This window comes from Girardinichthys multiradiatus, chromosome 5 (genome assembly GCF_021462225.1).
Source record: "Girardinichthys multiradiatus isolate DD_20200921_A chromosome 5, DD_fGirMul_XY1, whole genome shotgun sequence".
NCBI classification, from domain to species: Eukaryota; Metazoa; Chordata; class Actinopteri; order Cyprinodontiformes; family Goodeidae; genus Girardinichthys; species Girardinichthys multiradiatus.
In genome coordinates this window covers 44,318,543-44,345,240 of record NC_061798.1, presented here as the reverse complement: position 1 = coordinate 44,345,240, position 26,698 = coordinate 44,318,543, and the positions used below count along the sequence as shown (strand labels likewise).

Sequence of the window (26,698 nt, the reverse complement as noted above, 5' to 3'; positions counted from 1 at the left end):
GCCTTGTGTGTTGGCTTTGCGCCTCTTGCGCTCCCCGCAGGTACAGCAGCGCATCACACACAGAAGGAAGTAGAGAGGGAGGCAGAGAGAGAGATATTTATAGCCTAGAGCGAAGCGGCTGCGCATCGATAAGACTCGGGAGGAACCTGCAGGCAGACAAGGCTCATTTACACAGAGAAACGAGGCCGAGTCAAAATGAAGCCGCTCTTTTCTTCTTTTATACTCGGCACTGCGGTGCTCGCTCTGGTCGGCGCGGCCAGTACCGGTACCGACCCCGGGATCTCCTTCGAGTACCATCGTTACGAGGAGCTGCGGAAAGCGCTGGTGTCGGTGTGGCTGCAGTGTCCAACCATCACCCGCATCTACACCATTGGAGAGAGTTTTGAAGGCCGAGAGCTGCTGGTGCTGGAGATGTCCGACAACCCCGGGACGCACGAACCTGGTGAGTTTTTACGCACACAGCCTGCTTCAAAATGCGCTGAATGTATACATCCCATTAATTATATCAGGTTTTTACCCCCGTGGGAAGGCATCACCAGTCCTTGGGGACACATCAGGCAGTTCTGCGCATAGCAGCTTGCTCATTCTTATTTTATGCAAGATAGAAAAACACATAAACAAGGTGCACAGGTGTGTTTTGGCTGCGTTTCCAAGGCCTGTCCTGCAGCACATTCCAGATATTCAGATGATAGATGGTGGCACCAGCAACGCAAAGCCGCCATTTTGCTGGTCGATCAGCATCTTTGAGTCGTGATTCTGGGAAAACACCTCTCCACCACACCTCAGAGGGCTCTCAGAGATGGTGCACCTTTTAGTGCTAAAGCAATTTAAGCCCTACGCCTTCACAAAGTATTAAAGTAAGTGACAGAGATGTCTTTTACAACCCTCATTGCCAATCTGCAGCAGTTAAAGCCACAAAGTGTGTTTTTTCCTGTAACAAGAAATACAAAAGTGGGCAACTGGTTTCAAATTAACAGCCATGATTAAAGACAGTTGCCCCAATCAGGTGTTTCCTGACCAATACCAGTTGCTGGTTTATCAAAGAACTATAAAAAGAGAAAAAATGTGCTGCAGGTTCGTTGATAGAGGTAGATGGAGGGAGCATACTAGGTGTTCCTAGACTAATTTTATTGTGGTACATTCCTCTAGGATATATCTTCTGTGCCCCAGTGAAATTCCCGACCAAATTTCAAAAATAAGTTGCAACCAAAGTTCCCAAAGATGAGATTTAAAAGACTGCAAGATAGTGTTGCTACTTGGAAGAAAAGCATAAAGGAATAAGTAGAACCTAAAGAATAACACAAATTACTGTTTGTGTAGTTTATATTGTGAAGCCAGTTAAAACTATAAAAGTTCAGAACATTTAAGAAATGTCATACATATATATATGTTTGAACTTAGAACCTGTAAGGAAACTGTCAGTGGTAATATGTTTTTCTAAAAAGACCATTTTGTACTGAGGAAGACATTAAGCCCTTGTTGTTCCCTGCTGTGTTCATGTGCTGTCGTGTTTTGTGTGTTTGGAACATAATGATAACAGAGCAGGACAACTGTATATATTTCATTATTATGATCATCACACAAATTTGAAAAAGCAATAGCTCCCATTATTCAATCATCACAAAAATAAAGGTTTTAGATTGAGCTTGTAAATTTTGATTTAGTTGCTGTGGCATGACCTTAAACAGGCCATTAATTATTGAAAACTTTCCATTGTGGCTGAATAAAAGCAATTCTGACAAGAAAAATTGATTACAGTTCCTTCATAGTGAAGACGCATTGCCAGTGGAAAAGGTGAAATGTATTTAGTGATTTATGCAGTTTACTTGTATATTGGGTACATTGGTACCTAACATATATTTTTCAGGATCTGACCTTATAGGATATTTACTATTTGACTTTTATCTGACACTTATCATATGACCTCCCGCACAAGCTCAGGCTCCTTCCCCCCGAGTGAGGTGACATTCCACGTCCCTAGAGCCAGCCTAAGCATCCGGGGATCGGGCCGCCGGGGTCTCCACCTTTGTCTGCCGCCCAATCCTCTTTGCACCGGTCCCTCACGGTTCTCCCTGCAGGTGGTGGGCCCACTGGGGGATGGCCTTGCGTCTCTCATTCGGGCTTGGCCCGGCCGGGTCCCACGAGGAGCAACACAGCCACCAGGCGCTCCCCGACGAGTCCCGGCTCCGCTGTACCGGGTGACGTCATGTGCCTCGATTTAGTTGTTGTCATTAGGGTTTCTTGAACCGCTCTTTGTCTGACTCGTCACCTAGAGACTGTTTGCCATGGGAGACCCTACCAGAGGCATTTAAGCCCCAGACAACATAGCCTCTAGGATCATTCGAGCACTCAAACCCCTCCACCACGTTAAGGTGGCGGTTCAAGGAGGCCATCCTTAACTGGAGTCCTGCCCCTCTCCTCGGCCAACCGAGGGACTATGTCTCTCGGCTGCCCTGGCACTTTACCCCTGCGCCACCGCCGTGCTCCAATGGGGAATATTTTTAACTCTCCAAAATAACTTTTTATTAGGGATGTACCAATACGGTGTACGTATTCGTACCAAAAATATCCGGTACAGCCCTGTCGGTTTGGTACTCAGGCGTACCGTATAAATGCAGCATGTTTTTTTTTTTTTACCTGATACGTGCAGATTGATACGTGCAACTAATTCAATCCTCCTGGATTAGCATGTAGCAACAGTGGGCAGTTGCTTGCATTGACTTTGCAGCAATCCTTCATACTGAGCATGCATGTAAATGCAACTAAGTGCGCCATGCAATGTTCTGTAGAGCAACTTTGTGACATCAAAAGTGACATCAAAATAAAACAGAGAGGACTCCCAGCTATCATTAAGCTCTGTTATTTGAGAGCATTAAGCTACACGTACAGCAATAAGGTATGTAGCTCGCTCTGCACTTAACTGAATTAATCACCTGAAAGGTCAGTCTACATGTAAACATCACTGGTACTGAAAGACAAATCAGCTGTCATCCAAAGCCTCTAATCAGCCCAAACTCTGTACATAAAATACAACTTGGAGGAATCTCTGCTGATGAGAGGGGATTTTCCCACCAGCTGCTCATGGTGCATTCAGGTGCATCTGGGACACTAGTAATATCACAACTCTAAATTGATTTTAACATGTTTTATTCCCAAAATATGAGCACATAGTTAATTAAACATTTTTAAATATCAACACTGCCTGCTTCAAGTAGTTATATTGGGTTATCTACCTATCCAAGCATTGGCTATGCCTGCTTATATTACTTTATTTAATGAAAGAAATCCAACTAAATCTCCAGTCAGTTTTATACTTTCCACTTCTTTTATGTTTAAGCATAAAATCAAATTAATTTCAGAAATTGAAAAATATTCTGTTTACTGCTGACCAATGTAAAAAAAAATTTTTTTTATTTATTTTCTGAACTGTGACTTTAAAACCTGAATATGTACCCAACCAGGATTTTTGTGTACTGTAACAGCTGTGCTTTTTATGGTGTATTTTTCATCATGTTATTCTGTTATACCCTTTAACCTGGCTTAATACCATAATCTCCACCAAGAAACCAAAAATAAGCTTTTTTTTTTGCCCCTTTTAATTGAAGGTTCAGTGCTTAAATCGTTTACTTTAAGCAAAAAACTGTTTGAGAAACACCTCTGGTCACTATTAGAGAAGTAAAGGATTAGCCTGCACTTCTTTTATCCTTTAATGATGTTTGGGAGTGGTTCAGTGATTCCTATCTTGGACTCCAACAGGTGCTTTAACTGTGACAAACATTAGTAAGTGATTTACTTCTTGAAAAGTCTTTCAAATCCCCAAAAGAAGTAACAAAATAATCCAAAAGAGCATGAAAACATTTTGTTGGATTTTCCGAAATGTTTTACGCAGCATTTACTGCATTGAGGTGCATTTTTCTTCTCCGCTAACGCCTGGTTTGACCACATATTTGGAACGCAGTTCAGCTCACATAGTCTCACACACACTAATGATCGTATGTACTAAATAAGCCTGTAATAGTGTATTGGGCGTGCGCCGGCATGAGTCACAGTAGCAAAGTGGAGCCCTTATTACTAACAGATGAGTTTCCAAGCTGCTGCTTTTTTACAGCCTCCTCTCTTTGCTGAGCAAAACATCTGCCAGTAGAGAGCAGGAAGACACAGTCAAGGAGACTGACAAAGAAAATAGTTACAGAAATGTGTATTTAATTTGCAGAAAATAATCCTAATCTCCCTTTGAGATGTTCCTCAGATATTCTGCCTGTCTGTGCACAGTGCTCAGACAAAGGTGGGGCTAAAATAGCTGTTGCCAGGGCGACAGATCGGCTTAGTGTGCTGAGCCGACTGCAGGCTCGTGGTTGGCTGGCCGACTGCTTCCGAAAGGCGATGGTGTTATGCTGATGCATCTGTCGGTGTGCAGCCATCTGTCATACACTGCAGCACAGGAACTGCCCATAGCCAAGCATGTAAAAACCGGCTACTACTTATGCAGCAGTTTATTCTGTTTTTCTGCCAATTTTTCTCAACATGACTGCAGTACATTACCTGGAAAAAGAAAAATCTTTGGAATAGTGCTTGCAAAAGCTCAAAATATTCTAATTTCTTTGTATTTTGCATGGAAACAGCAGGACATTCTGGTATTAATTTTAAGTGTTCTTGAAGCTTTTATGAAGGTCTTTTTCGTGAATTTGTTTTTAAATGTGCTTGATTTTTTAGTCGCACTGCATTTAGCAGTTTCTGCTTTAAAAATAACCTGTTAAAAATCTTTAAGCAGCAGATTAATATAATCTCTTAAGTATTTTTTTTTAGAAATAGGGGGAAAAATCAGCACACAGGACCTGAAGGACACACAATCCTTCAGCTGATCAATATTTATCAACTAATAGCTCTATGGGTATCATCTTGTTGAAGCTGAAATCCCATTTTCTGTTTGTCAAACTTTGTTAAGTGCAACATCTTTCATAGATTTAACTCAGGAAAGGGAAAGAAACTGCCTTTATGACAGAGTACTTAAAGATTTAATCCAAAGTTCCTTGTGTTCCAAAGACCTTTTATGTCAGATTGATTCGTACATTGGAGTAAAGTGCTTCATAAAAGAAAAACATACATTCTGTGGTTGATTTTCCCATCTCCAGTACTTGTAAAAAGTTGACCTGCCAACACAGATTTTCGCCTACTCTGATTTTACTTTTGAGCTATAAAAACATAAGAACAGAATTTAATCTATTTTTTTCCCAGCCTACATGCTTTGAGGGTTTTTTTAATCATTTATATCAGGAGCAAAGCCGACCTCATGCTGCATGTGAGAGGCCAGTCAATGTGAAACAGTTTTAGTCTTCAGAACAAAGAAAAACTAATTACAGAGTTTATACACATATGTTACAAAACAGCAGCCTCCTTGTGTATTTCTTAGAGAACGATATCCTTTCATTACCTCATATTTCCAAAAAGCTGCCAACATTTGTTCCAAAGCAGACAGAGGTTGGAAGCTCCAAAGTGTGAACCTTTGCCGTCTCTTTTCAGCCTTCCTGTTTTCTGCTAAAAGTCTTAATCTCTGCCACTTAAAAAATTTTCTCTTTAAAGAGCTTCTTTTTTTCTCTGACTTCTTTTTAAACACCGTACTGATATTGAAACGTGCTAGCTTTGAGTCATCAATTAGATTTCCGAGTGTCCAATCGGCTGGACCGATTCTCTGCAATTTGTCAATGCATCTTTTTTTTCTCAAAATAAATTAAAAGACAAGCAAAGTGCAAAGACAAAAATCTTCTTATTTTCCGAATGACATTTTCCAAATAACCTTCCAAACCTGATCTCCTACACCTTTTCCACGGCTTTCACATTTCCATGGGCTCTACTTTGGCCGGCTCCGCTCCACTTAGCCTGTTTTGTGACCGTTTCCATTACCGGCTTTTCCGGCCCAGTACTGGCTTTTTTGGTACCAGCTTGTCAGCAGGTACCATCGAGGCTCAGCAGGGTTGAAATGTGACATGAACAGCTTGCTGTTCACAGACTGGTCATGAGAAAGTGTTTGCCGAGGTAGCGGAGAGAATATATTATGACAAGCCACGGATTTTACCGCAGAGTGCTGGGAAAACCCAAAAAAAAATGAATGAGCGACTACTAAAATATAACACCAACAGAGTGATGTTACGCATCTTTTTGAGTAAAACTGTACGTGCCCCGGCGCTGCATTTTGTACAAGTGTACCTGGCTTCAGGGGTTTCAGCTTGAAACAAAAAACTGTTTAGCTTGCATTTGTGTTTTTTTCAGTAATCTTTCCCATGATCAAAGTATAGAGCACAAATATTCCAGATTATCCTTGTAATCTTCAAGAAAAGAATTACAATTTTGAAAACATCAGTTCCACACCATCAATGCCATATTTTTTTCATTTTGAAGAATTTCAAGGATATTTGTTATCATATCGTCACATTTGAATGGGGGCAGAATGACACTGGGTCACTCAGGTTCAAGTTAAAAGCAAGACATTAAACACAAATAAATCAAATAAATTAAAACAGAATGCAAATTAATTGCACCTTAAGGTAGGGCAGCAGCTTGAATACTGGTACTAGTTGTCAGCACATTATCTTCGCTAGGTTTGAATGGCTAGTCTAGCAGAGCAGAAGTTCATCAGAGTTTAGCAGCCTCACAGCTTTGGGGTAGAAGCTCCACCTCAGTCTGGCAGTCTGGTGCTCCTCAGCCTCCTTCCTAAGGAGAGATGGGCAAACAGTGTGTGTGGGTGGGGTGGGAGGGGGTATGTAGGATCCTTCATGATGCTAGAGGCCCTCCATCATGCCACACAGTGCCATACAGTAATAGAAGAACACAAAACACTCTCCACCACACATCTGTAGACTTAGGTCAGGACTGAGCTCCCCAGTCCAGCACATCTCATCTTTCTCAGGAAATAGAGATGCTGGTGTGCTTTCTTCACCAGGGTAGAGGTATTTATGCTCCACATTAGGTCATTAGCCAGGTGTATCCCAAGGTACAGTACCTGTATCTGGAAACCACCCCCACCACTGCTCCTCCTATGTGCAGACGAGGTCAGTGTCTGTTCCTCGTAAAGTCCACTATCGTTTTCTTAGTTTTCTACACATTGATGCAGAGGTTATTGTCTCTGCACCAACGCTCCACCTCCTGCCTGTAGTCGAATTCATCGTTGTTCCTGATGCATTCCTCCACAGCTGTGTCATCTACAAACTTCACAATATGACAGCATAGGTATTTTGCCAAGCAGTCATATGTGAGCAGGGTGAGCAGGGAGATGGGGCAGGAGGAGATGCCATGATTCCTCACAGATTGTGGTCTGTCAGCGAGGAAGTCCAGAACCCAGTTGTACAGAGGGGAGCCCAGTCCAGGTGTAGAGAGTTTGTGGACCAGAGTCTGTGGGCTTATGATGTTGAAGGCTGATGTGAAATCCACAAAGAGCAGACGAAAATAAGAAGCTTTGGGAACGGTGATGATGGTGGTTGTCTTCAGACAGATTGGGACCAGTGCCTGTTTCAGGGAGGTGTTTATATGTCCATCAGCACCCAGAAAACTGGTCACATTGAGGGTTTCTTCCCCTGGAGTTGGAGTGAGTCTGGGGCTGGAAAGGGAGCTGGGATCATTAAATTGGGCCAATAACTTGTTGAGTGCTTTAGGAAGAGAGAGGTCCTAGGGGCATTGTGCATCTCTGGTGTTATAGTCCGTGATGTGCCTTGTACCCCTACACATGCTCAGTGGGTCATTGGAGGAAAAGTCCCTGCATATGTAGCTTTGGCCCTTTTTATTCCTTCAGTGAGACTGGAGTAATTTTATGTACATGTTTACTTCTTTAAGTCTCCAGATGCTTGGACGTAAAGGGAGGTGGCCTCTCTTTTGAAAAAAATGTGTGAAACTAATTCAAGTTTCATTCTTGAAAGCATTCAGGAAATCTAATATGAAGCATAGACCCTTTTCTCTAAGTGGGTAGAAAAATTGTCTGACTGAGGCAGCGTTCAGTCTAATTCAGTGTAGACCATCTCATGCTATGAAGACTGAATGTTTCATCAGATGACACACATCCACATATCCAGCTGGAGAGCAGCCAGAGTAACAGATGAATATGCCATAACTGTTGACACGTGGTGTAATAAATATAAATGTGTCTTTTGAAATGGATTGAGTTTCTGTAGAAAACAGAACATCACAGCGGAGGAGAACAAAGTGCAGAAACTCTGCATATTTTTGGACATTTTGTTCTCTTGTGGACTCGGAGCCTCTAACTGTTAGCTGGAGGAGGAGGTGATGGAAAACAGATTAAAAACAAAAGGAATGATGATTGAAAAAGCTGAAAATGTCCCGCAAATGCTGGCTAGATGAGGGATATGAAGAAGTCAGTGGGGGGCTACTGAACACAGATGTATTCAAGGGGGGGCAGAAACAGAAAGAGGATGAATGAATCGCCAAGCAGTCAGCTTGAGGTCATATATTATACATCAGACGACTACGCTAAGCCCCCTGCTTTCATTCTGCTTTTTCTTCCACTTACTGATGTTTTCTGTTTCTGCATCTTGAGCTGGTGTCTGTTTCATTCAACCTCCTGTCTGATATCAAATCCTTATCCATCCATTTATCAATTTTCTGTATCAACGTAACTCTATTTAGGGGCTTTAATAGAAAGGGTATAGATTAAAGCAAATGTTCCTCACTACTCCCATCAAACAAGGAACCCGTGGCTGGTTGTCAGACACCAAGTTAGAGGTCCTGAGATAATTTCTCAGAAATCACAGGGTAAATGACCTGCACTTGTATAGCCTTTATCAGGTCCATTGACTCTAAGCGCTTTACACTACAGTCATCCGCATTCATACACACATTCACACACTGACAATGGTAGGCTACATTGTAGCCACACCTGCCCTGGGCCAGACTGACAGAAGTGGGGCTGCCATACCATCGGCACCACCTCTGACCACCATCAGCTGGTAAAGTAGATGAAGTCTCAAGCCTGAGAGGCTTGACGAATGAAAGGAGGGGTTTCAATCCACCAACCCACCTGTTACAGGTATAACCTTTACCACCTGAGCTAATAGCATTTATTTTTATCTCTTGTAGTATTTGTTTTACACCTAAAGACATTAAAAATAAAAATGAAGGAAAAAAACCTGCAGTCATAAACTGATGAAAATAGTTTGAGAGTTTCTTCAGACTTTTTGTGTTGTTTTCATACCTTTATTCACATTGTTTCTGTAGTTCAAACAACAATAGTGCGGACTAAAAGTGTCCGCTGCTGTTAGTTTGTTGTTCAGAATCTGCAGTATTTTGAAACCAGTTCACCAGAAACAAGACACACCTACAGCATGATGCTGCCACCCCTTTTCTTCACAGTTTGGATGGTGTTCCCAGGCTTGTAAGCTTCCTTGTCTTCTACAATTTAACAAACATGTCACGTTTAATTTAATCAGATTACAGGAATGTCTCCAAAAAATATAGTCTTTGTCCCTGAGGCCATTGGGAAACTAATCTGGCTTTTTTTTTGTGGCGTCATTCCATGCTGAGTGGCCTTTCAGCCCATGTTGGTACAGAGCCTGTTTCACAGTGGATAATGAAACCTTCAGCTGGGGTTGATACGGACAATACAGAACCAAACGGGCTGACCGGGGACATAGAACCCTTCCTGAATGGTATAACTGCTGGACATGCTCATGCTGCACATAAATGTCGGAACAGATGAATGTGGCACCTAGGTAGGTAGCGTGGTAGAGGTGTTGTCTTAAAGTACATCCACAGGTGTGCTTTATAAAGCCATGACACCATCATCTAAGCTTTCTTAAGTTGTTTCGGGCATAGTTGTCATTATGGATGTAAACGTCTGAAATTGAACCCTCCTTGAACCACCACCTTAACGTGGTGGAGGGGTTTGAGTGCTCAAATGATCCTAGAGGGTATGTTGTCTGGGGCCTAAATGCCCCTGGTAGGGTCTCCCATGGCAAACAGGCTCTAGGTGATGGGTCAGACAAAGAGTGGTTCAAGAATCCCTCATGAAGAAACAAATATCGAGGCACGTGACGTCGCCCGGTACGGCGGAGCCGGGGTCCCACCCTGGAGCCAGGCCTGGGGTCGGGACTCGTCGGAGAGCGCCTGGTGGCCGGGTTGCTCCTCGCGGGACCCGGCCGGGCCAAGCCCGAACGAGAGATGCGAGGCCATCCCCCAGTGGGCCCACCACCTGCAGGGGGAACCGTGAGGGACCGGTGCAAAGAGGATTGGATGGCGGACGAAGGTGGAGACCTCAGCGGCCCGATCCCCGGATGTTTAGACTGGCTCTAGGGACGTGGAATGTCACCTCGCTGGGGGGGAAGGAGCCTGAGCTTGTGCGGGAGGTCGAGAGATACCGACTAGAAATAGTCGGGCTCGCCTCCACGCACAGCGTGGGCTCTGGAACCCATCTCCTTGAGAGGGGTTGGACTCTGTTCTACTCTGGAGTGGCCCACGGGGAGAGGCGGCGGGCTGGTGTGGGTTTGCTTGTTGCCCCCCAGCTCAGCCGTCTCGTGTTGGGGTTTACCCCAGTGGATGAGAGGGTCGTATCCCTGCGCCTTCGGGTTGGGGAGAGGTCTCTGACTATCATTTCAGCCTACTGGCCGAGTGGCAGTGCAGAGTACCCGGCCTTCTTGGCGTCCCTGTCGGGGGTGCTGGATAGTGCCCCTCCCGGGGACTCCATTATTCTGCTGGGGGACTTCAACGCCCACGTGGGGAACGACAGTGACACCTGGAGAGGCGTGATCAGGACGAATGGCCTCCCCGATCTGAATCCGAGTGGTTGTTATTGGACTTCTGTGCTAGTCATGGATTGTCCATAACGAACACCATGTTCAAACATAAGGGTGTCCATCAGTGGACTTGGCACCAGGACACCCTAGGCAGGAGGTCGATGATCGACTTTGTTGTCATATCATCAGATCTTCGGCCGCATGTTTTGGACACTCGGGTGAAGAGAGGGGCTGAGCTGTCCACTGATCATCACCTGGTGGTGAGTTGGATCTGCTGGAGGAGGAGAAAGCCAGTCAGACTTGGCAGGCCCAAGCGCATAGTGAGGGTCTGCTGGGAACATCTGGTGGAGCCCTCGGCCAGGGATGTATTCAACTCCCACGTCCGGGAGAGCTTCGACCAGATCCCGGGGGATGTTGGAGACATAGAGTCCGAGTGGACCATGTTCTCCGCATCTATTGTTGATGCTGCTGCCCGTAGCTGTGGCCGAAAGGTCTGCGGTGCCTGTCGCGGCGGCAATCCCAGAACCCGGTGGTGGACACCGGCAGTAAGGGATGCTGTTAAGCTGAAGAAGGAGTCCTATGGGCTGTGGTTGGCTTGTGGGACTCCTGAGGCGTCTGACGGGTACCGTGAGGCCAAGCGTGCTGCGGCCCGGGTTGTGGCAGAGGCAAAAACACGGGCCTGGGAGGAGTTTGGTGAGGCCATGGAGAAGGACTACCGGTTGGCCTCGAAGCGATTCTGGCAAACCGTCCATCGCCTCAGGAGGGGGAAGCAGTGCTTCGCCAACACTGTTTATAGTGGGGGCGGGAGACTGCTGACCTCGACTAAGGACATTATCGGGCGGTGGAAGGAGTACTTCGAGGATCTCCTCAATCCTGCCATCACGCATTCCGTGGTGGAAACAGAGGCTGGGGACTCGGGGTCGGACTCTTTCATCACCCAGGCTGAAGTCGCCGAGGTGGTTAAAAAGCTCCGCGGTGGCAAGGCTTCGGGGGTGGATGAGATCCGCCCTGAGTACCTCAAGTCTCTGGATGTTGTAGGGCTGTCATGGTTGACACGTCTCTTCAACATTGCGTGGCGGTCGGGGACAGTGCCTCTGGACTGGCAGACTGGGGTGGTGGTCCCCCTTCATAAGCCGAGTGTGAAGCGGCTGGGATGAGGATCAGCTCCTCCAAGTCCGAGGCCATGGTACTCGACCGGAAAAGGGTGGCTTGTCCTCTTCAGGTTGGAGGGGAGTTCCTGCCTCAAGTGGAGGAGTTTAAGTATCTCGGGGTCTTGTTCACGAGTGAGGGAAGAATGGAGCGGGAGATCGACAGACGGATCGGTGCGGCTGCCACAGTAATGGGGGCGCTGTGCCGGTCCGTTGTGGTGAAGAGAAAGCTGAGCCGAAAAGCAAAGCTTTCAATTTACTGGTCGGTCTATGTTCCTACCCTCACTTATGGCCATGAACTTTGGGTCATGACCGAAAGAACGAGATCCCGGATACAAGCGGCTGAAATGAGCTTCCTCCGTAGGGTGGCCGGGCACTCCCTTAGAGATAGGGTGAGGAGCTCAGCCATCCGGGAGGGGCTCGGAGTAGAGCCGCTGCTCCTCCACATCGAGAGGAGCCAGTTGAGGGGGCTCGGGCATCTATACCGGATGCCTCCTCGACGCCTTCCTTGGGAGGTGTTCCAGGCACGTCCCACCGGGAGGAGGCCCAGGGGACGGCCCAGGACACGCTGGAGGGACTATGTCTCTCGGCTGGCCTGGGAACGCCTTGGGCTCCCCCTGGAGGAACTGGAGGAGGTGTCTGGAGAGAGGGACGTCTGGGCGTCTCTGTTGAGTCTGCTGCCCCGGCGACCCGGTCCTGGATAAAGCGGAAGACGACGAGTACGAGTACGTCTGAAATTGAGATAGTTGTTACAAATTCTGCAAAAGGTCTGTTATTCTGCCATTTAGTTGAATAAAAATTATTTTGGCCATCCTAACGAAAAAAGGTTGTATTTTATATTTTATACAGTGTCTGTAAATATCTGGTTTCAGCTGTCAGTAGGTAAACATGCTGTACTAGAAGAGTCATTACCGCCAAACAATAGGGCAATTGTTAGAGTTTTGTTAGTTGTGAAGACACAGAAACCAAAGATATTTTACAGATGAAGAGCAGCCACTTTATCACCTGTCCACATACATGTGGACATGTGTTACCGAATTCATCTGAAAAACAAAAAAACCTACATATGTTTTTGGAGAAGCAGATTAAAATCTTAAATCATGACACAACTACACTACTTCACAATCCAAAAGAGCAATTCATCCGCATGGTTCCCCTTTGTGTGCATGGATGTCTGTAATACAAGATGTCAAAGCTTGAATTACAGAGCTAACAAATAGCTCTCGTATGATCATGATGGTGTGTTTACTGGAACGAGGCAGGCGGAGATCAGCAGAGCCTATTTACTCAGTCTGCCGGTTCGTTTGTCTCTGTAAGCACCTGCTCCTGTCAGGGTTTCCATGATGACGGGAGCCCTCCGATCTGCCGCTGCATTACTGACGCTGTGGCTGCAGTCATTACCGCCTGGTCACCTTAGAAACATTATTGATCACCTGTCAGACGACCTGAACACTGGCGACAAATGACAGAGGATGGTGTCGGGCCATTAGGAGATGTGTCCCATTCATCTTCAAGAGTTAGAAATCAACTGGAGTTTAAGTAACAACTCGTGTTTTTATTTGTGTTCGACTTTTGTGAAATGTATGGGAAATGATGTAATGGAGATGTTTATCTGTTAAGAATATTTGAAAATGTGCCAAATTTCTGAAATAGTCATAATTAATTTAGGTAGAGAATTTTACCAAATTCAGTTTTTGCCATTTATAGGTTTTACTTCTGCATTTCAATCATTGAATGCTACTCGTATTTTGGACTGGTGATAACACTATAAAAAGAATAAAACCATGACTTTTATGTTAAACAAAAATAAATAAATAAAAATGTAAATTATGCAAAGCTTTTCAGAGGGCAGAATTAATAAGAAACCTGTGGTGTAAAAACTAAATTATTATTGCAAACTAAACTGTACGATAAAAGGTTAACAGGCCATTGATAGCTAATGCCTGAAAGTCTTGCAAAGTAATTTTTAAGGCTTTGGGACTCCAGCAAACCACAGAAAGATCTATGTTCCGTAAATGGAGAAAAGAGCAAACGGTGGTGAACCTTCCCATGAATGGCTTACAAACATTGCTCCAAGAACGCACTGAAGACTAATCCAGGAGGTGCCAAAAGAACCAAGGACAACATATAGGCCTCACTGGCCTCATTTAAGGTCAGGGTTCATGATTCAATAACAACAAAGGGACTGGGAAGAAATGGCCTCCATGGGAGAGTTCCCAGCTCAAAACCACTGACCCAAAAGAACATAAAGGCCCATCTCTTATTTGAAAGAAAAACATCTTGATGATCTCCAAGAATATTCTGTGGACCAACGAGGCAAATGTAAAGCTTTTTGTAAGGTGTGCTTCATGTTCAGCCCAGTGTAAAACTAACACAGCATTTCAGAAAAAGAATATCATATCAACAGTCAAACTTGGTGGTGGTGGTAGTATGATGGTCTGGGGCTGCTTTGGTTCTTTGGGGCTTGAATGAATTGCTGTAATTGATGGAATGGTAAATTATGTTCTCTTGCAGCCATCAGTTTGTGTCCTTAAGCGCAAGCACACTTTGGCACACTTTATATGGGAGTACAATGATTTACAGCACACCAGGAAGTCCACCTCTAAATGGGTCAAAAAATGCAGGTTTTGGTGGGACCTAATGAAAGTTCAGACTTAAATCTGACTGAAATGCTATTGTGTGACCCTGAATAAATTATTTGTGCTATAAACCTCTCCAATGTGTTTAAATTAAAATAATTCTGCAAAGTAGAGTGGGCCGAAATTCCTCCTCTGTGATGTAAAACACTTAGAGCAAGTTATTACAAACGCCTGTTGAAACCAAAGCCAGCACAACCAGTTATTAGTTACTTTTTTTACAGTCATAGGGTCAGGTTGGCTTTGATCACTGGTTTCCTCTTGATCACTGAAGTTATCATTTAGAAGCAGCTTTTTTGTTATTGAAATTTTTTTGATGTTCTGAAACATTGAAGTGTGACCAAAAAAGCAAAACCAAAAGAAATAAGTGGGCAAAGTCATTTTTAAAGCCCATTATTAGCATGTTACAGAATAAAAGATGGAACTGATGGTTTGAAGAAGAAATGGAAAACTGGGTACAAGACTGAGATCTGTTTGTGTGTGTGAAAAGACTGCTATGGAGGTGGAAATCTGTTCAAATGATTCATGTATAAATATAAATGAATACTTTTTCCATTATTGCAGATGCAGAATACAAACATGAATTGATCCCCCACCTCCCAAACACACAGTTAAAAATCAAAGCTACACCAGTGAGCGCTTTGTGTGTTCAGCATGTGAAAAACCAGGTCTGTAATCTATCACACCTCTGCCCGGTCATCTGCAGCATATAAAACACGACTGTTAATGCAGAACGCGCCGGTCTCCAGGTACCGAGCATAAATCCAACTTCAGAGTCTGTAAAACTTATTCAACAGTCTCAGGAGGGAACAAGTTCATTTTAGTCTTGAAACCATTAGTAACAGAGAAACCAGGTTTGAGTGCTTAAAAATAACCTTATTACAACCAGATGTGTGCTTTAGGTTGTGTGTGGGGTTGGGAGGGTGCTTCAGGAAACCTGAAATGGATTACAAAAGATGAAAAGGACAAAACAAACATTTTCACATCTGGATAACATTGTTTTATATTTTATTTGTCCATTTGACATTAATAAAGTGAAAATAAATTCTAAAAGGAAAAATCTGAGCATTAACAACGGATAAAAAGTTCTTTGACCAAACAAACTCCCACCAACTGTTCCTCATGTGCCAATGAACTACAATTCATTACTGGTCTGAACAGAAGTCTTTTAGTTACCAACACTCAGAGAAGCTCTATTGTTCGCACCACAGTTACAGAAAACCATTAATATTCAAGCAGATTACTGCAGAGCCGGCCATGTTTACATTAGCACCATTGCCTTGCAGCAAGAAGGTCTGGAGTTCAAATCCCAGGAACTTTTCTGCAGTAAAGGAGTGTGCATGTTCTCCAGGCGCCGGTGAGGGTTCTCTCCAGGTTCTCCAGGTTCCTCCCACAGTCCAAAAACATGACCAGTTAGATTAACTGGTTACACCTACTTGTCCTTAGATAATAGTGGGTGCGCACGGTTGTTGGTTCTGTGTTGCCCTGTGATAGACTGGCCACCCCACGTCTACCCCTGTACCACTGGACACTTATTTATTGTATTTTTTAATTTATTTTACTTTTTAAATCCAGCTTGTAATTTGGGTACATTTACAAATATTTACTGAATTGAAAAACTCATGCTAAGAAATATTTATTTTAAATAAGTCTCTGATGGCACAATATTTGGTGCAAGTAAACAAATGTAACCAAAGCAGTTAATTAATTTATACTTTCAAGTTGATCAGCATTTCTAGGAACTTCTAAGTTGTATTTCATGAGACATGCATGCTCAGTATGAGGGATTGCTGCAAAGTCAATGCCAGTGACGGTCCACTGTCTCTACATGCTCATCCAGGAGGAGTGAATGCTACAAGTCACTGACTGGATGCAATCTGCTGGGTTTCATTAGATAGAAAAACTTTTTATCCAATTTTGAATAAATAACTGAATCTGACTGCACTGTTCAATGATTAGGATTAATTGGAATGTATGTACCTGACTGTTGTGAAGTGCCTTGAGACAACATGTGTTATGAATTGGCGCTAAAACTGTGTGGTTTGGTCTAATGAAACGTTTGATATTTTTGGTTAAAACACACAAAGTGTTACTGGTACAAAACAAAAGATGAATTGGTGGAGAAGCACTACATGCCCACTATTAAGTACGGTGGAGGATCTGTGATGCTGTGGTGCTGTTTCTCTTTTGAAAGCCCTGTAAATAACATCAAGGCTATTATCACCTCTCGTCTGGACTGTTGTAACTCTTTATATGTCGGGCTAGATCAATCATCCCGGCAGCGTTTATTTTTAAAATCATTAATATTATCCATGTTTGTAAAGCTGCTTACCTGCAGAATATTTTAGTAATTGGGGTGAAATATGGATCATACATGTTATAGGTCGCATTTTTGCTTAATTTTTGCATGATCACACCGTGTGAAGTTAACTGCCTGTTAATGGAGTTGTCACCAGCTGGCTGCTCTGCACCAGTCTTCAGACTGATCAATCAGTGACTGTCTCTCTTTAATCTGCTGTTTCTAAGTCATTACTGTCCAAACAGAGCTCCAGGCTGCAGTGTTCAGCTCTGGTTAACATTTCAGCGGATGAGTCAGTGTGGCCATCACTGCTGCATTGTGTACACACTTTGTTCCAGCTGCACCACGGATGTGTCTGTTTAAGCCCCCTAACAGGTCACTCTAAGAGTAAGCATCTCTGAAAATATGGATGAATGATGACTTTTTATGGTAATGATGGTGGATATTGTTTCTTTTAATGGTTTTGTTATCAGTTTAAGAAAAAAAAACAGAATAACAAATTTAGTTCCTCCTCTATTGATGTGATCTAAGAGCTGTTCTTGTTTTCTCTCTGCAGGTGAGGCTGAGTTTAAATACATTGCCAACATGCATGGTAACGAGGCCGTAGGCAGGGAACTGGTCATCTACCTAGCCCAGTACCTTTGCAATCAGTACCAACAAGGCAACGAGACCATCATCAACCTCGTCCACAACACCCGCATCCACCTCATGCCCTCCATGAACCCAGATGGCTTCGAGAAGGCCGCCTCACAGGTGAGGAAACAGGCCTTAAAAGCTTACTGCACTTCCAGACCCACTGGCACACCTGGTAAAGATGCCTAAATATAAATAAATCTTTTAATACAGTGGCATAATGTCAAACTGAAAATGTAAGAAAAATTCAACCTTTAATTTGGTTACATTTATATAGTTGGGAAACCTAAAGTTAGGAAATCATACTTTTAACAAAATGAGCAGTGCCATTGACCTCCATGCTGGTTAAGCTTGGTAATCGGACAGCCGTTAGTCTTTTCCTTTAAGATTTCATGAGGTCAGAACATACAGAGAGAGCTCTTTACACAATGGGCCTGATCTTCAAATATTCAGAATAAGGAGCGCTAAACTGATTGAGCAGAAAACGAATTGCAAAATAGATAACAAGTGCAAAAGAGATGCAGACCGCCCTTTTTAAATGCCACTGGCTGTCATCATGGTTAGTGTTGGTAGAGCAGAAGGGCCATAAAAGAAAGATGAAGTTAAAAGCCATGGAGTTGGAGGTGGTAATAATAATAATAATAAATAGAATAATAATAATACATTTTGTGTATATAAAATCTCAGTGGTACAAAACAACAGTAAAACATGAAAATAATAAAAGTTAAAAGATAAAATATCATAAATTGCTAATATCTGCAAAAGCTTCCTGCAGTACCACTGATCCTGCTGCTTCTGGATGAGCTAATCCAGGAATGCAGGGCTTTTTCTCCAGCTTGAAACATGCAGGGGTTGTTGCACTGCGTCATTGTAAACGATCCACTTGCTGATCTTTTCCTTTTGTTCCATTCTGCTCCTGCTTTTCAGGACTGTTGCAGTTTGTTAACTATTGTTGTGGCCGTTCACAGCAACAGGTTTGTCAGCAGCGTCTGCTCTGACGAGATTATTTTCCCTCTCTGTTCATTTGCACAGGGTACCTCTGAGTGCATAATTGTGCATGCAGAACGAGTTTGAAGTTGTTCTGCAGATGCTTTATGTTTGTGGTCCAGACCCAGTGAGGCAAAGGCTACAGGCTGGGGGGGCAGAGCTGTGTCCAAACTGACGAGTGCCCTCCGCCATTGGGCCATCGGTGTGCACGCGGGGCATATGATCAGGTTTGTGTGTGCTTAGCAGCAGATGATCTCACTAAGTGATGGTGCGTTGGAATGATCCAGAGGCAGAACAAAAACTGTTGCAAGAAAAAAGCCAGAAGATATGTCATGGCTTTTGTTGGTGACACATGTACAGACGATTCTCTCTCTCCGTCATCTGTCATTCTATCTAGGCCTCCTTCTCTGTCACAGTAACAGCAGACATTTTTGCGTGCCAGGTAGTACCTGCATTTCAAACGTTCTAAATCTGGACGCAAAAAGAGCACCCACAATTCGTTTCAGGTTTGATAAATCGCATTACGGGTGGTATGGAATTACATTTGCATATCATCCTTCCATAAATTTGCATGTATGGGTCATTATCACATGTTGAAGGAAAACACAAAAACGTTTGCGCCAAGTGTTATGCTGATTTTACACACGCAGTTCGATTTGCACCTGGTTTGTAGATCAGCTTCGCGCATGCAACCCGGTTTGCACGTGTATTTGTACATGCAAACCTTTTGAAGATCACGGCCAATATCTCCAGATCAAAGGTTTAGACCATGCAGCTCCAGAGCAACATGCTGCTCTTTGGACATACAAAATGGGTCTTAATGCTTTTGACCAAAGATGATCAAATATATTACAGATGCAGATAGCAAGAAATGGTAGTTTTAGCAAATGAATGATCTGTTTTACCTGCATTAACTTCCCATAACAAAAGTATTGTAATGGTGTTTTTTTCTTTGAAGAAATTTGATTCGTTTTACTCCAGAGTTTTGCTTTTTTTCCATGTTTTTAAATCTCTTTAGGATTTATAGTTTTCTCCTAAAACCAATAAAATGAACTAAAATTTGGGTCCTTCGCTTTCACCACATATACATAGTAGATTTTTATAAAAACACTCTTTTTTTTTAAGGGTTACATAGGTTTGGGTGCTCTTCAAGCGAGGTGTCTTTGGATTGTAAAAGTTGATGACTCTGGAAAATCCAGAGCAGGCGTCATCAGAATCCTGCCCAAAATATTTAAATTGAAAGTGTTCCTAGTAGTTCTTGATGTAATGCACCTTAACAAGGTTCCAAGACCCACAGCATCACAGATCCTACATTGCAGTTGTGGCTTTAGGAGCTTTTCCGTATATTCTTCCTTTGTTTTACATCAGACCCACCGGGATATTTCCTCTCAAAACGCTCAACGATATTCTCATCAGACCGTATTTTATATCTCTGCAACACTTTGTGAACCATTGTTTATTTTGAAGTTCTTTACAAATAAAGCTGAGATAGTAGGGTATGATATTTATACATAATAGTGGAAGGCGCAGTATAAATGTTTGAGTACTGTATTCAGCTGCATTTATTTGTGAATGTGCACGTTTTCTTTCTGTTCATTCATGTTTCACGCGAAGCTTGGAGAGATCAAGGACTGGTTTGTGGGCCGCAGCAATGCTCAGGGAGTGGACTTGAACCGCAACTTTCCTGATCTGGACCGCATCGTCTACATTAACGAACGGGAGGGCGGAGCCAACAACCATCTGCTGCAGAATATGAAGAAAGCAGTTGATGAAAACACAAAGGCAAGCAATTAGTCTAAGTGGTTCAGTAGAACAGCTCCTAAAGATACATTGTTAAAGACTTATTTACTCAGCTTATTCCTGTGATGTCCTAAATGTGTTCAGTACTGTGCATAAGTTTCAACCCCGCCCAAATCTTATTTTCTCTGCTTCAAAGGAACCAAAGTTTCTTGTCATTTTGGGAAGTGATCTTTGGCTGCATTCTCTCTCTTTCGCAGTCCATTTCTTGTACAATGTGCTTAAAATATGTGGGGAGTTAGAAAGTTCTGCTTTTTACCCAAAATTTTGTGAGAAAAGCTGCCGAAATCCAACCTATTGATAGGTAAAGGTGTTTTGCTTCACTTTCAGACATTACGAGATTATTTGAGTTTGATGTGAAGAAATAAGGGATGACTCAAGACTTTTGCAGTATAATTAAAGCTTCATGGGGGTTGGAGGATGTTTTGCCTATAAATTTGGTTAGTGGTGGGACTCTTTTAGATCAAAAAAGTAACTTTCTTCACTCATCGGCAATATGATATGTGTATTTTTTATGCAGATTTTAAAAATATATTTTCTATCCTTCCAGCTGGCTCCAGAGACCAAAGCCGTGATCCACTGGATCATGGACATCCCTTTCGTCCTGTCAGCTAACCTGCATGGAGGAGATGTTGTGGCCAACTATCCCTACGACGAGACCCGCAGTGGTAAATAAATATACACATATGAATCTTATACACATTTTTTTTTTTTGGTAACTGAATTGTACAAGGATGTTTTTGGGGTTTTCATTCATTTCCTTAAAACTTTTACCTACAATTAAAACACCAAACATTTTATTTATGTTTTTCTTAAATTTAATTGAAACCAGAAGGAAAACCTTTCATTTGTCTCCCTCCTCTGTGTTATAACAGAGCAAACATACTGCTAGTTTATAATATGTAACAGATGGAGCTGTTCTGCTAACACTTTATCACAGCCGTTAAACATTTTATGGCTGTTTGTTTTCTTTCTTCTCACATCTGTCCATTACAGGATCCACCCATGAGTACAGCGCCAGCCCAGATGATATAATGTTCAAGTCTCTGGCCAAGGCTTACTCCATGTACAACCCCATCATGTCCGACCCACACCGACCTCCCTGCCGCAAGAACGACGATGACTCCAGCTTCAAGGATGGCATCACTAACGGAGGAGCCTGGTACAGCGTTCCCGGAGGTGAGGCATCTTCCCAATGAGCATTGTTTTTGTTTTGGCAGATCTTTTTAAAGGCAGTTTAGAAACTCTCTTTTTTAAGAGACAGACCTTTGATGCCGCAGCATCTAGTGGCCTAAATTGCCCATTACAACCAAGTGTTTTTCATGTGGGGGAAAAAAGAAGAAAATACCCCCTCTGGAGGCAATTTTTGCACTGGTTTACAGTTACCAATGCTGAACACCTTTCAACTTTACTACATGTTTTAGGCAATATGGCATTTAAATGTCTGGATAAATGTAATAAATAAAAAGAAGCTAGAGAGTGAAAATACAATTGTTTCAGTACCTATTTCCCACATTATTCTGAATGCTCTCTAACATTTGTAAAACTTCTAGCTCTATTCTTCTTAATCATTGTAATCTTTTTTTAAAAATGAGGAAAAGAGAATGTTATTTGTTTGATAAATGAATTTGTTAGAAGTTTTATCTCCTGTTATTTGTGGAGAATATAGAAAAAAACGGCTGACTACCCTACAAACCATTACTCTACTATTTCTGTAACTGTTTAAACCTTATTTAAAAGAGTCTGGAAATTCGAGTATAAGGGGCCGTGGAATTTCAAAAGGGAAGATAATCGGCAACTGTATTAACATAATGAATTAATACTGTAGAGAATCAAATAGGATCCACTGCTGCATCTTTTGTTAGAAGTCATTAAATATAAGTAGGTACACAGTACAAACAACCACACATGCACACACCCAATCATACCTAAGGGGAATTTAGAAACTTTATTAACCTGGCAGTTATGTTTTTGGAATATGTGAGGCAGCTGGAGTACCCAGAGAGAACCCACTCATACAAGGGGAGAAAAGGCAAACTCCACGCAGAAGTCTTTGCTTCTTACGAAAGCCAGACCCAAAACCTTCAGTTATCTGTTAGAAATCTGAAGAGGGAGAGATATTTTAATGTATCAGCATCACAATGAATTGAGCATACATCCAAATCAACAAAATAATCACCTCATGCGAGCAAAATTAAAGTTTTGAAAGTCAAAAACTAATGTTAAGTCAAGTTAAGGTGTGGGGTGGTCCTGTACCTTGTACCAACAAACATTGAATTCTAAAACGTAATCCAAAGGTGGTTTAAAAAACTTACAGGTGCATCTCAATGAATGTAAATATTATTGAAAAGTCCATTACTAAGTAAAACACATTATATGCATGAATTACACATAAACTGATGTTTTCAAGCATTTATTTCTTTTAATCCTGATGATTTTCTGCTAACAGCTGATGAAAACACGACATTTTAGATTAGAATATTACATTAGACTAACAAAAAAACCTTTTTAACACAGAGATGTGGGCTTAATAAAAGTTATGTGTAATAGCTTCCCTAAAGGTTGTTATTTTCAAAAGGTACTTTCAATCTGACAAACAAGCCTCATCAGAACACATATTCTAATTTATTTAAATGTTCCTGTATTAGTTTAAGGGTAAGAACATCAGGTGTTTTGTTTTTACATTTTTATTTCTAACAGATTTGTTTGTTTTTCAGCTAAATTATACAAGTTAAATACCACAGTTTTTTTGGCATGTTTTCAAATGGATTATGATGCTCTTATTTTTTTAAAATCACAACCAAAACAGGATTTTCCACCTTTGAGTGTAACTTATGCATCTTTTAGGATATCAGTTATCTTTCCCATAAACACCAAAGTCAGTAATTTGGTCTGTCAGTGCAGTTTTCTGCATCTCTACATAAATTTGGTTTTGTTACAGGGATGCAGGATTTCAACTACCTGAGCAGCAACTGTTTTGAGATCACTCTGGAGCTCAGCTGTGACAAGTTTCCCAATGAAGATACGCTGAAGAACTACTGGGAGCAGAACCGCAACTCCCTCGTCAGCTACATCGAGCAGGTTGGCATCGCTCTGTGTTTATAAATCCTAAATATTGTCGTTTATATGTATCAGATACAGCTGAATCCAGAAAGATTTCTTCATCTCAAGTAACTGAACTGAAGTTTTGGTCACAATCATCTTAAGTTAATTAGGGTAGCAACTGGTTTAAAGTTATTTAAATCTCCTGTATTTATTCTGTTCTCCTTTTAAATAATTTGATGATATTCCCCTTCAATGCCTAACAGAAACATTCTCTCTGAGTTTTTGAATCTGAACTCTTGTTTGTGCATTTGGGTCAGGTGCATCGCGGCGTTAAGGGGTTCGTCCGCGATCTACAGGGAAACACCATTTCCAACGCCACCATCTCTGTGGAGGGAATCGATCATGACATCACCACAGGTAATAACACTTTGAGAAAATGTACAGAAAACATGACAAATCTGATGCTAAGTATGACAGCAATGTAAGGATTAGACAACACAATGACCCCCCATCTTGTGGACAAAATGTGTACTTTGTTGTAAATATGCAGCAACTTGCAGAGGTTTCCACACCAGTTTACTTAGTTATATTTTGTCTCAACAAATACAAACTTTAACTTATTTTCATATTCAGTTACCATGGGACGTTTGGCTGCCTCCCTGAGTAATGCTGTCCTTACCTGACCTGTCTCTTCAGGTGGACGTCCATGTCCATGCAGCTGTGCCGTACTATTTCCATACTCAGATGATGTATTGAGCAGAGCGCCATTAGATGTTCAAAGCTTGGAATATTGTTTTATAATCCAACCCTGATTTAGCCTTCTCCAAAACTTCCTCCCTGACCTCTCTGCTGTTCCTTGGTCTTCATGATGCTGTCTGTTCACTAATGCTTTCCAACAAACCTCTGAGGCCTTTATAAAGAAGCTTGTTTTATATTGAGAATAAATTGCACAAAGGTGGACTCTGTTAACTTACTTGGGTAACTTCTGAAGGTTGTCCTAGATTTTGTTTAGAGGTTTTAGAGTAAAGGGGGTTGAATACAACTACACACCACACTTTTCAGATTTTTGTCTGTAAGAAAAATGAAAAACCACTTTTATTCTCCTTCAACTTCACCATTATGCACTACTTTGTGTTGGTCCATCATTTAAAATCCCAATAAAATACATTAAAGTCACTGAGGGATATGAATATGTTTACAAAGGACGATGTATCAGCAAGTTAAAACAGTGATGGTGACGGTTGTCATTGTGCAGAATCAAACATTAAACAATAAATCTGTATCTTATAGCTAAAGATGGAGACTACTGGCGCCTCTTGGCTCCAGGAAACTACAAAGTGGCCGCCTCTGCCCCAGGATACCTGACCGTCATCAAGAAGGTGGCTGTTCCCTACAGCCCTGCAACCAGGGTAAGACATACAAGCAATGAAAACCTACAAATAAAAGTGCTTTACACCTCTTTTCCCAGATTGAACATGCTCTGTTTGTCTCCTCAACTCCTCTCCTTCGACCTTCACTCCTTGTACCTTATAAGAAAATTTGAAAAATCAATTGTTTATCAAGCGGAGATGTTGGTGTCATCATTTAAAACCAACTCTGTAACACTTTACAGAGTTTTTACCCTGCTGCTTCACCTACCAGATGTTTTTAAGTTTTAACATGTTTTATAAGTGACACTGCAGCCTACTGCATAAAATCTGATTTTATATTAGGATAGAATGCTGTGCAAAAGGCACACTACTGTCTGCTTGTCCACAGTTCCTACAGCTAACATCCTCTCTGTTCACCAGGTCAAATGGGAATTGAGACAGCTCTTACAATATTTAGCTAAGATTGATTTCCTGTCCCCTGGTTGAGTTAGATTTGTTGTTTTCTTAGCTCTGTAAATGGTGATTTAATTGGGATAGAGCACAATTATCTATAATCAAGTACAGTCTTCATTAGTATTTATAAATTTAATAAATTTGCACCCCAACAAAGTAACAAATACATGTTTTAAAACTTGCATATTTTTTTTATTTTCCCTCAGGATTAATAAAGTATTTTCAAACTGAGTTAAATATGCTTAATATTTGTGTGAATATTAATTTATATTGGCTTCCGTTGTTATAAAACTAAACATTTTAGATCTGACTTCCACATCCATTCAGTTTGGAGTGCAAAGTAGTTATAAATGTACTTTTAATAAAAAGAAAAAGGAAAGTATAGGAACTCGTAAGACATTCTTTTCATATGGGTGGCATGTTATTTGTTAGTTGCACTGGTTGCTTCATACTGATGTACTGAAAATTTTAAAAAACCTTCTCTTTGCAGATTAAATTTTAATAGTTTTAACAAACATGAAATCTCGAACTTTTAATAAAAAATAATATTAATTTGTGCAACATTTCAGAACACTGGGAAAATGTCAGATGTCACATCTTTCTTATTCCTACTTCTTCAGGTGGACTTTGAGCTGGAGTCTCTGATAGAGAGGAAGGAGGAGGAGCGGGAGGAGCTGATGGACTGGTGGAAAATGATGTCGGAGACACTGAACTTCTAAACCGTTTCGGGCCATCGATGTAGAATATATTCATTCTGTGTGCCCGTCACCCTCTAAAGAGTATACATCGTCTCTCTTTTGTTCCTTTTCTATTAATATCCGGTAAAATCCGTCAGTTTTGTTGTTTGCCTCGTGATATCTGTAGGTTGTTGAAATATGGCGTACAAAGCTGAAAACTAAGGAGGATCTCGCAGGTAGTTTCGTGGCAGTGAGGCTGCTGTTTATTTCTGTGGTGAACCTGGCCGACCTGACTAACAGATGACTGAATAATGAGTAATTATGTATGTAGAAAAGCTGTTTATATCATCTTTTTGTTGTCCTGTTTTAAATGTCTCTGTTTCTCCAGACTTTAGTACAAAAAAGTAATATAACACCTCTTTTCACTTTCTAACTGTGAGCACACTTGCTGATAATTATTCATCCTGTTTCTGTTTTGTCTTATAATAAAAAAAAAATCAACACTATGGTTCTGAGATGATCAGGGACAATAAAACCACCGTAACATCAATATAAGCACTCTACACAGACATACTGATGTACCTGTATGTTTTTTATTTTTAAATTTTCTTTTAATCTTTAGCACACACTTAAGCTAAAAATGGATGTTCATAATATATACTGTATTTATAAACTGCATATGACAAGATGTGTATTGTTTTTGTTACCAAGATGAAGAAAATAAGGCCTAAAAATAACGCTTAAAACTAAATTCATTTCAATTTATTGAAAGCCATTCCTTAGCACATGCAATGCACAGGAAATACTACAAAATGAAGGGTTCAAATATATATATGAAAATGATTGAATGTATAAACATAGAAATGGATGTGAAGCATAAAGATTAACCTGATTAATAAATTCCCCCTCTTGTTGTGAAA

The 26,698-nt window shown here is 41.7% G+C and overlaps 1 protein-coding gene across 1 annotated transcript; it reads left to right on the top strand.

Moving 5' to 3' along the window:
* The first annotated feature begins 54 nt into the window (after window positions 1-54).
* cpe (carboxypeptidase E) lies at window positions 55-26,698 on the top strand. The gene is made up of 9 exons (XM_047365674.1): window positions 55-442; window positions 17,373-17,569; window positions 20,051-20,218; window positions 20,784-20,901; window positions 21,230-21,412; window positions 23,175-23,314; window positions 23,596-23,695; window positions 24,569-24,687; window positions 25,722-26,698. The coding sequence occupies exons 1-9, from the start codon at window positions 196-198 to the stop codon at window positions 25,818-25,820; spliced, it is 1,371 nt and encodes a 456-aa protein (XP_047221630.1). The 5' UTR covers window positions 55-195; the 3' UTR covers window positions 25,821-26,698.

Excerpts from the sequence above, each read along its gene's own strand:
- cpe (XM_047365674.1), top strand. The coding sequence starts at position 196 with ATGAAGCCGCTCTTTTCTTCTTTTATACTCGGCACTGCGGTGCTCGCT. Across the intron at positions 20,902-21,229 it reads CTACGACGAGACCCGCAGTG|GATCCACCCATGAGTACAGC; the intron begins GTAAATAAATAT and ends TGTCCATTACAG. Across the intron at positions 23,315-23,595 it reads TCGTCAGCTACATCGAGCAG|GTGCATCGCGGCGTTAAGGG; the intron begins GTTGGCATCGCT and ends CATTTGGGTCAG.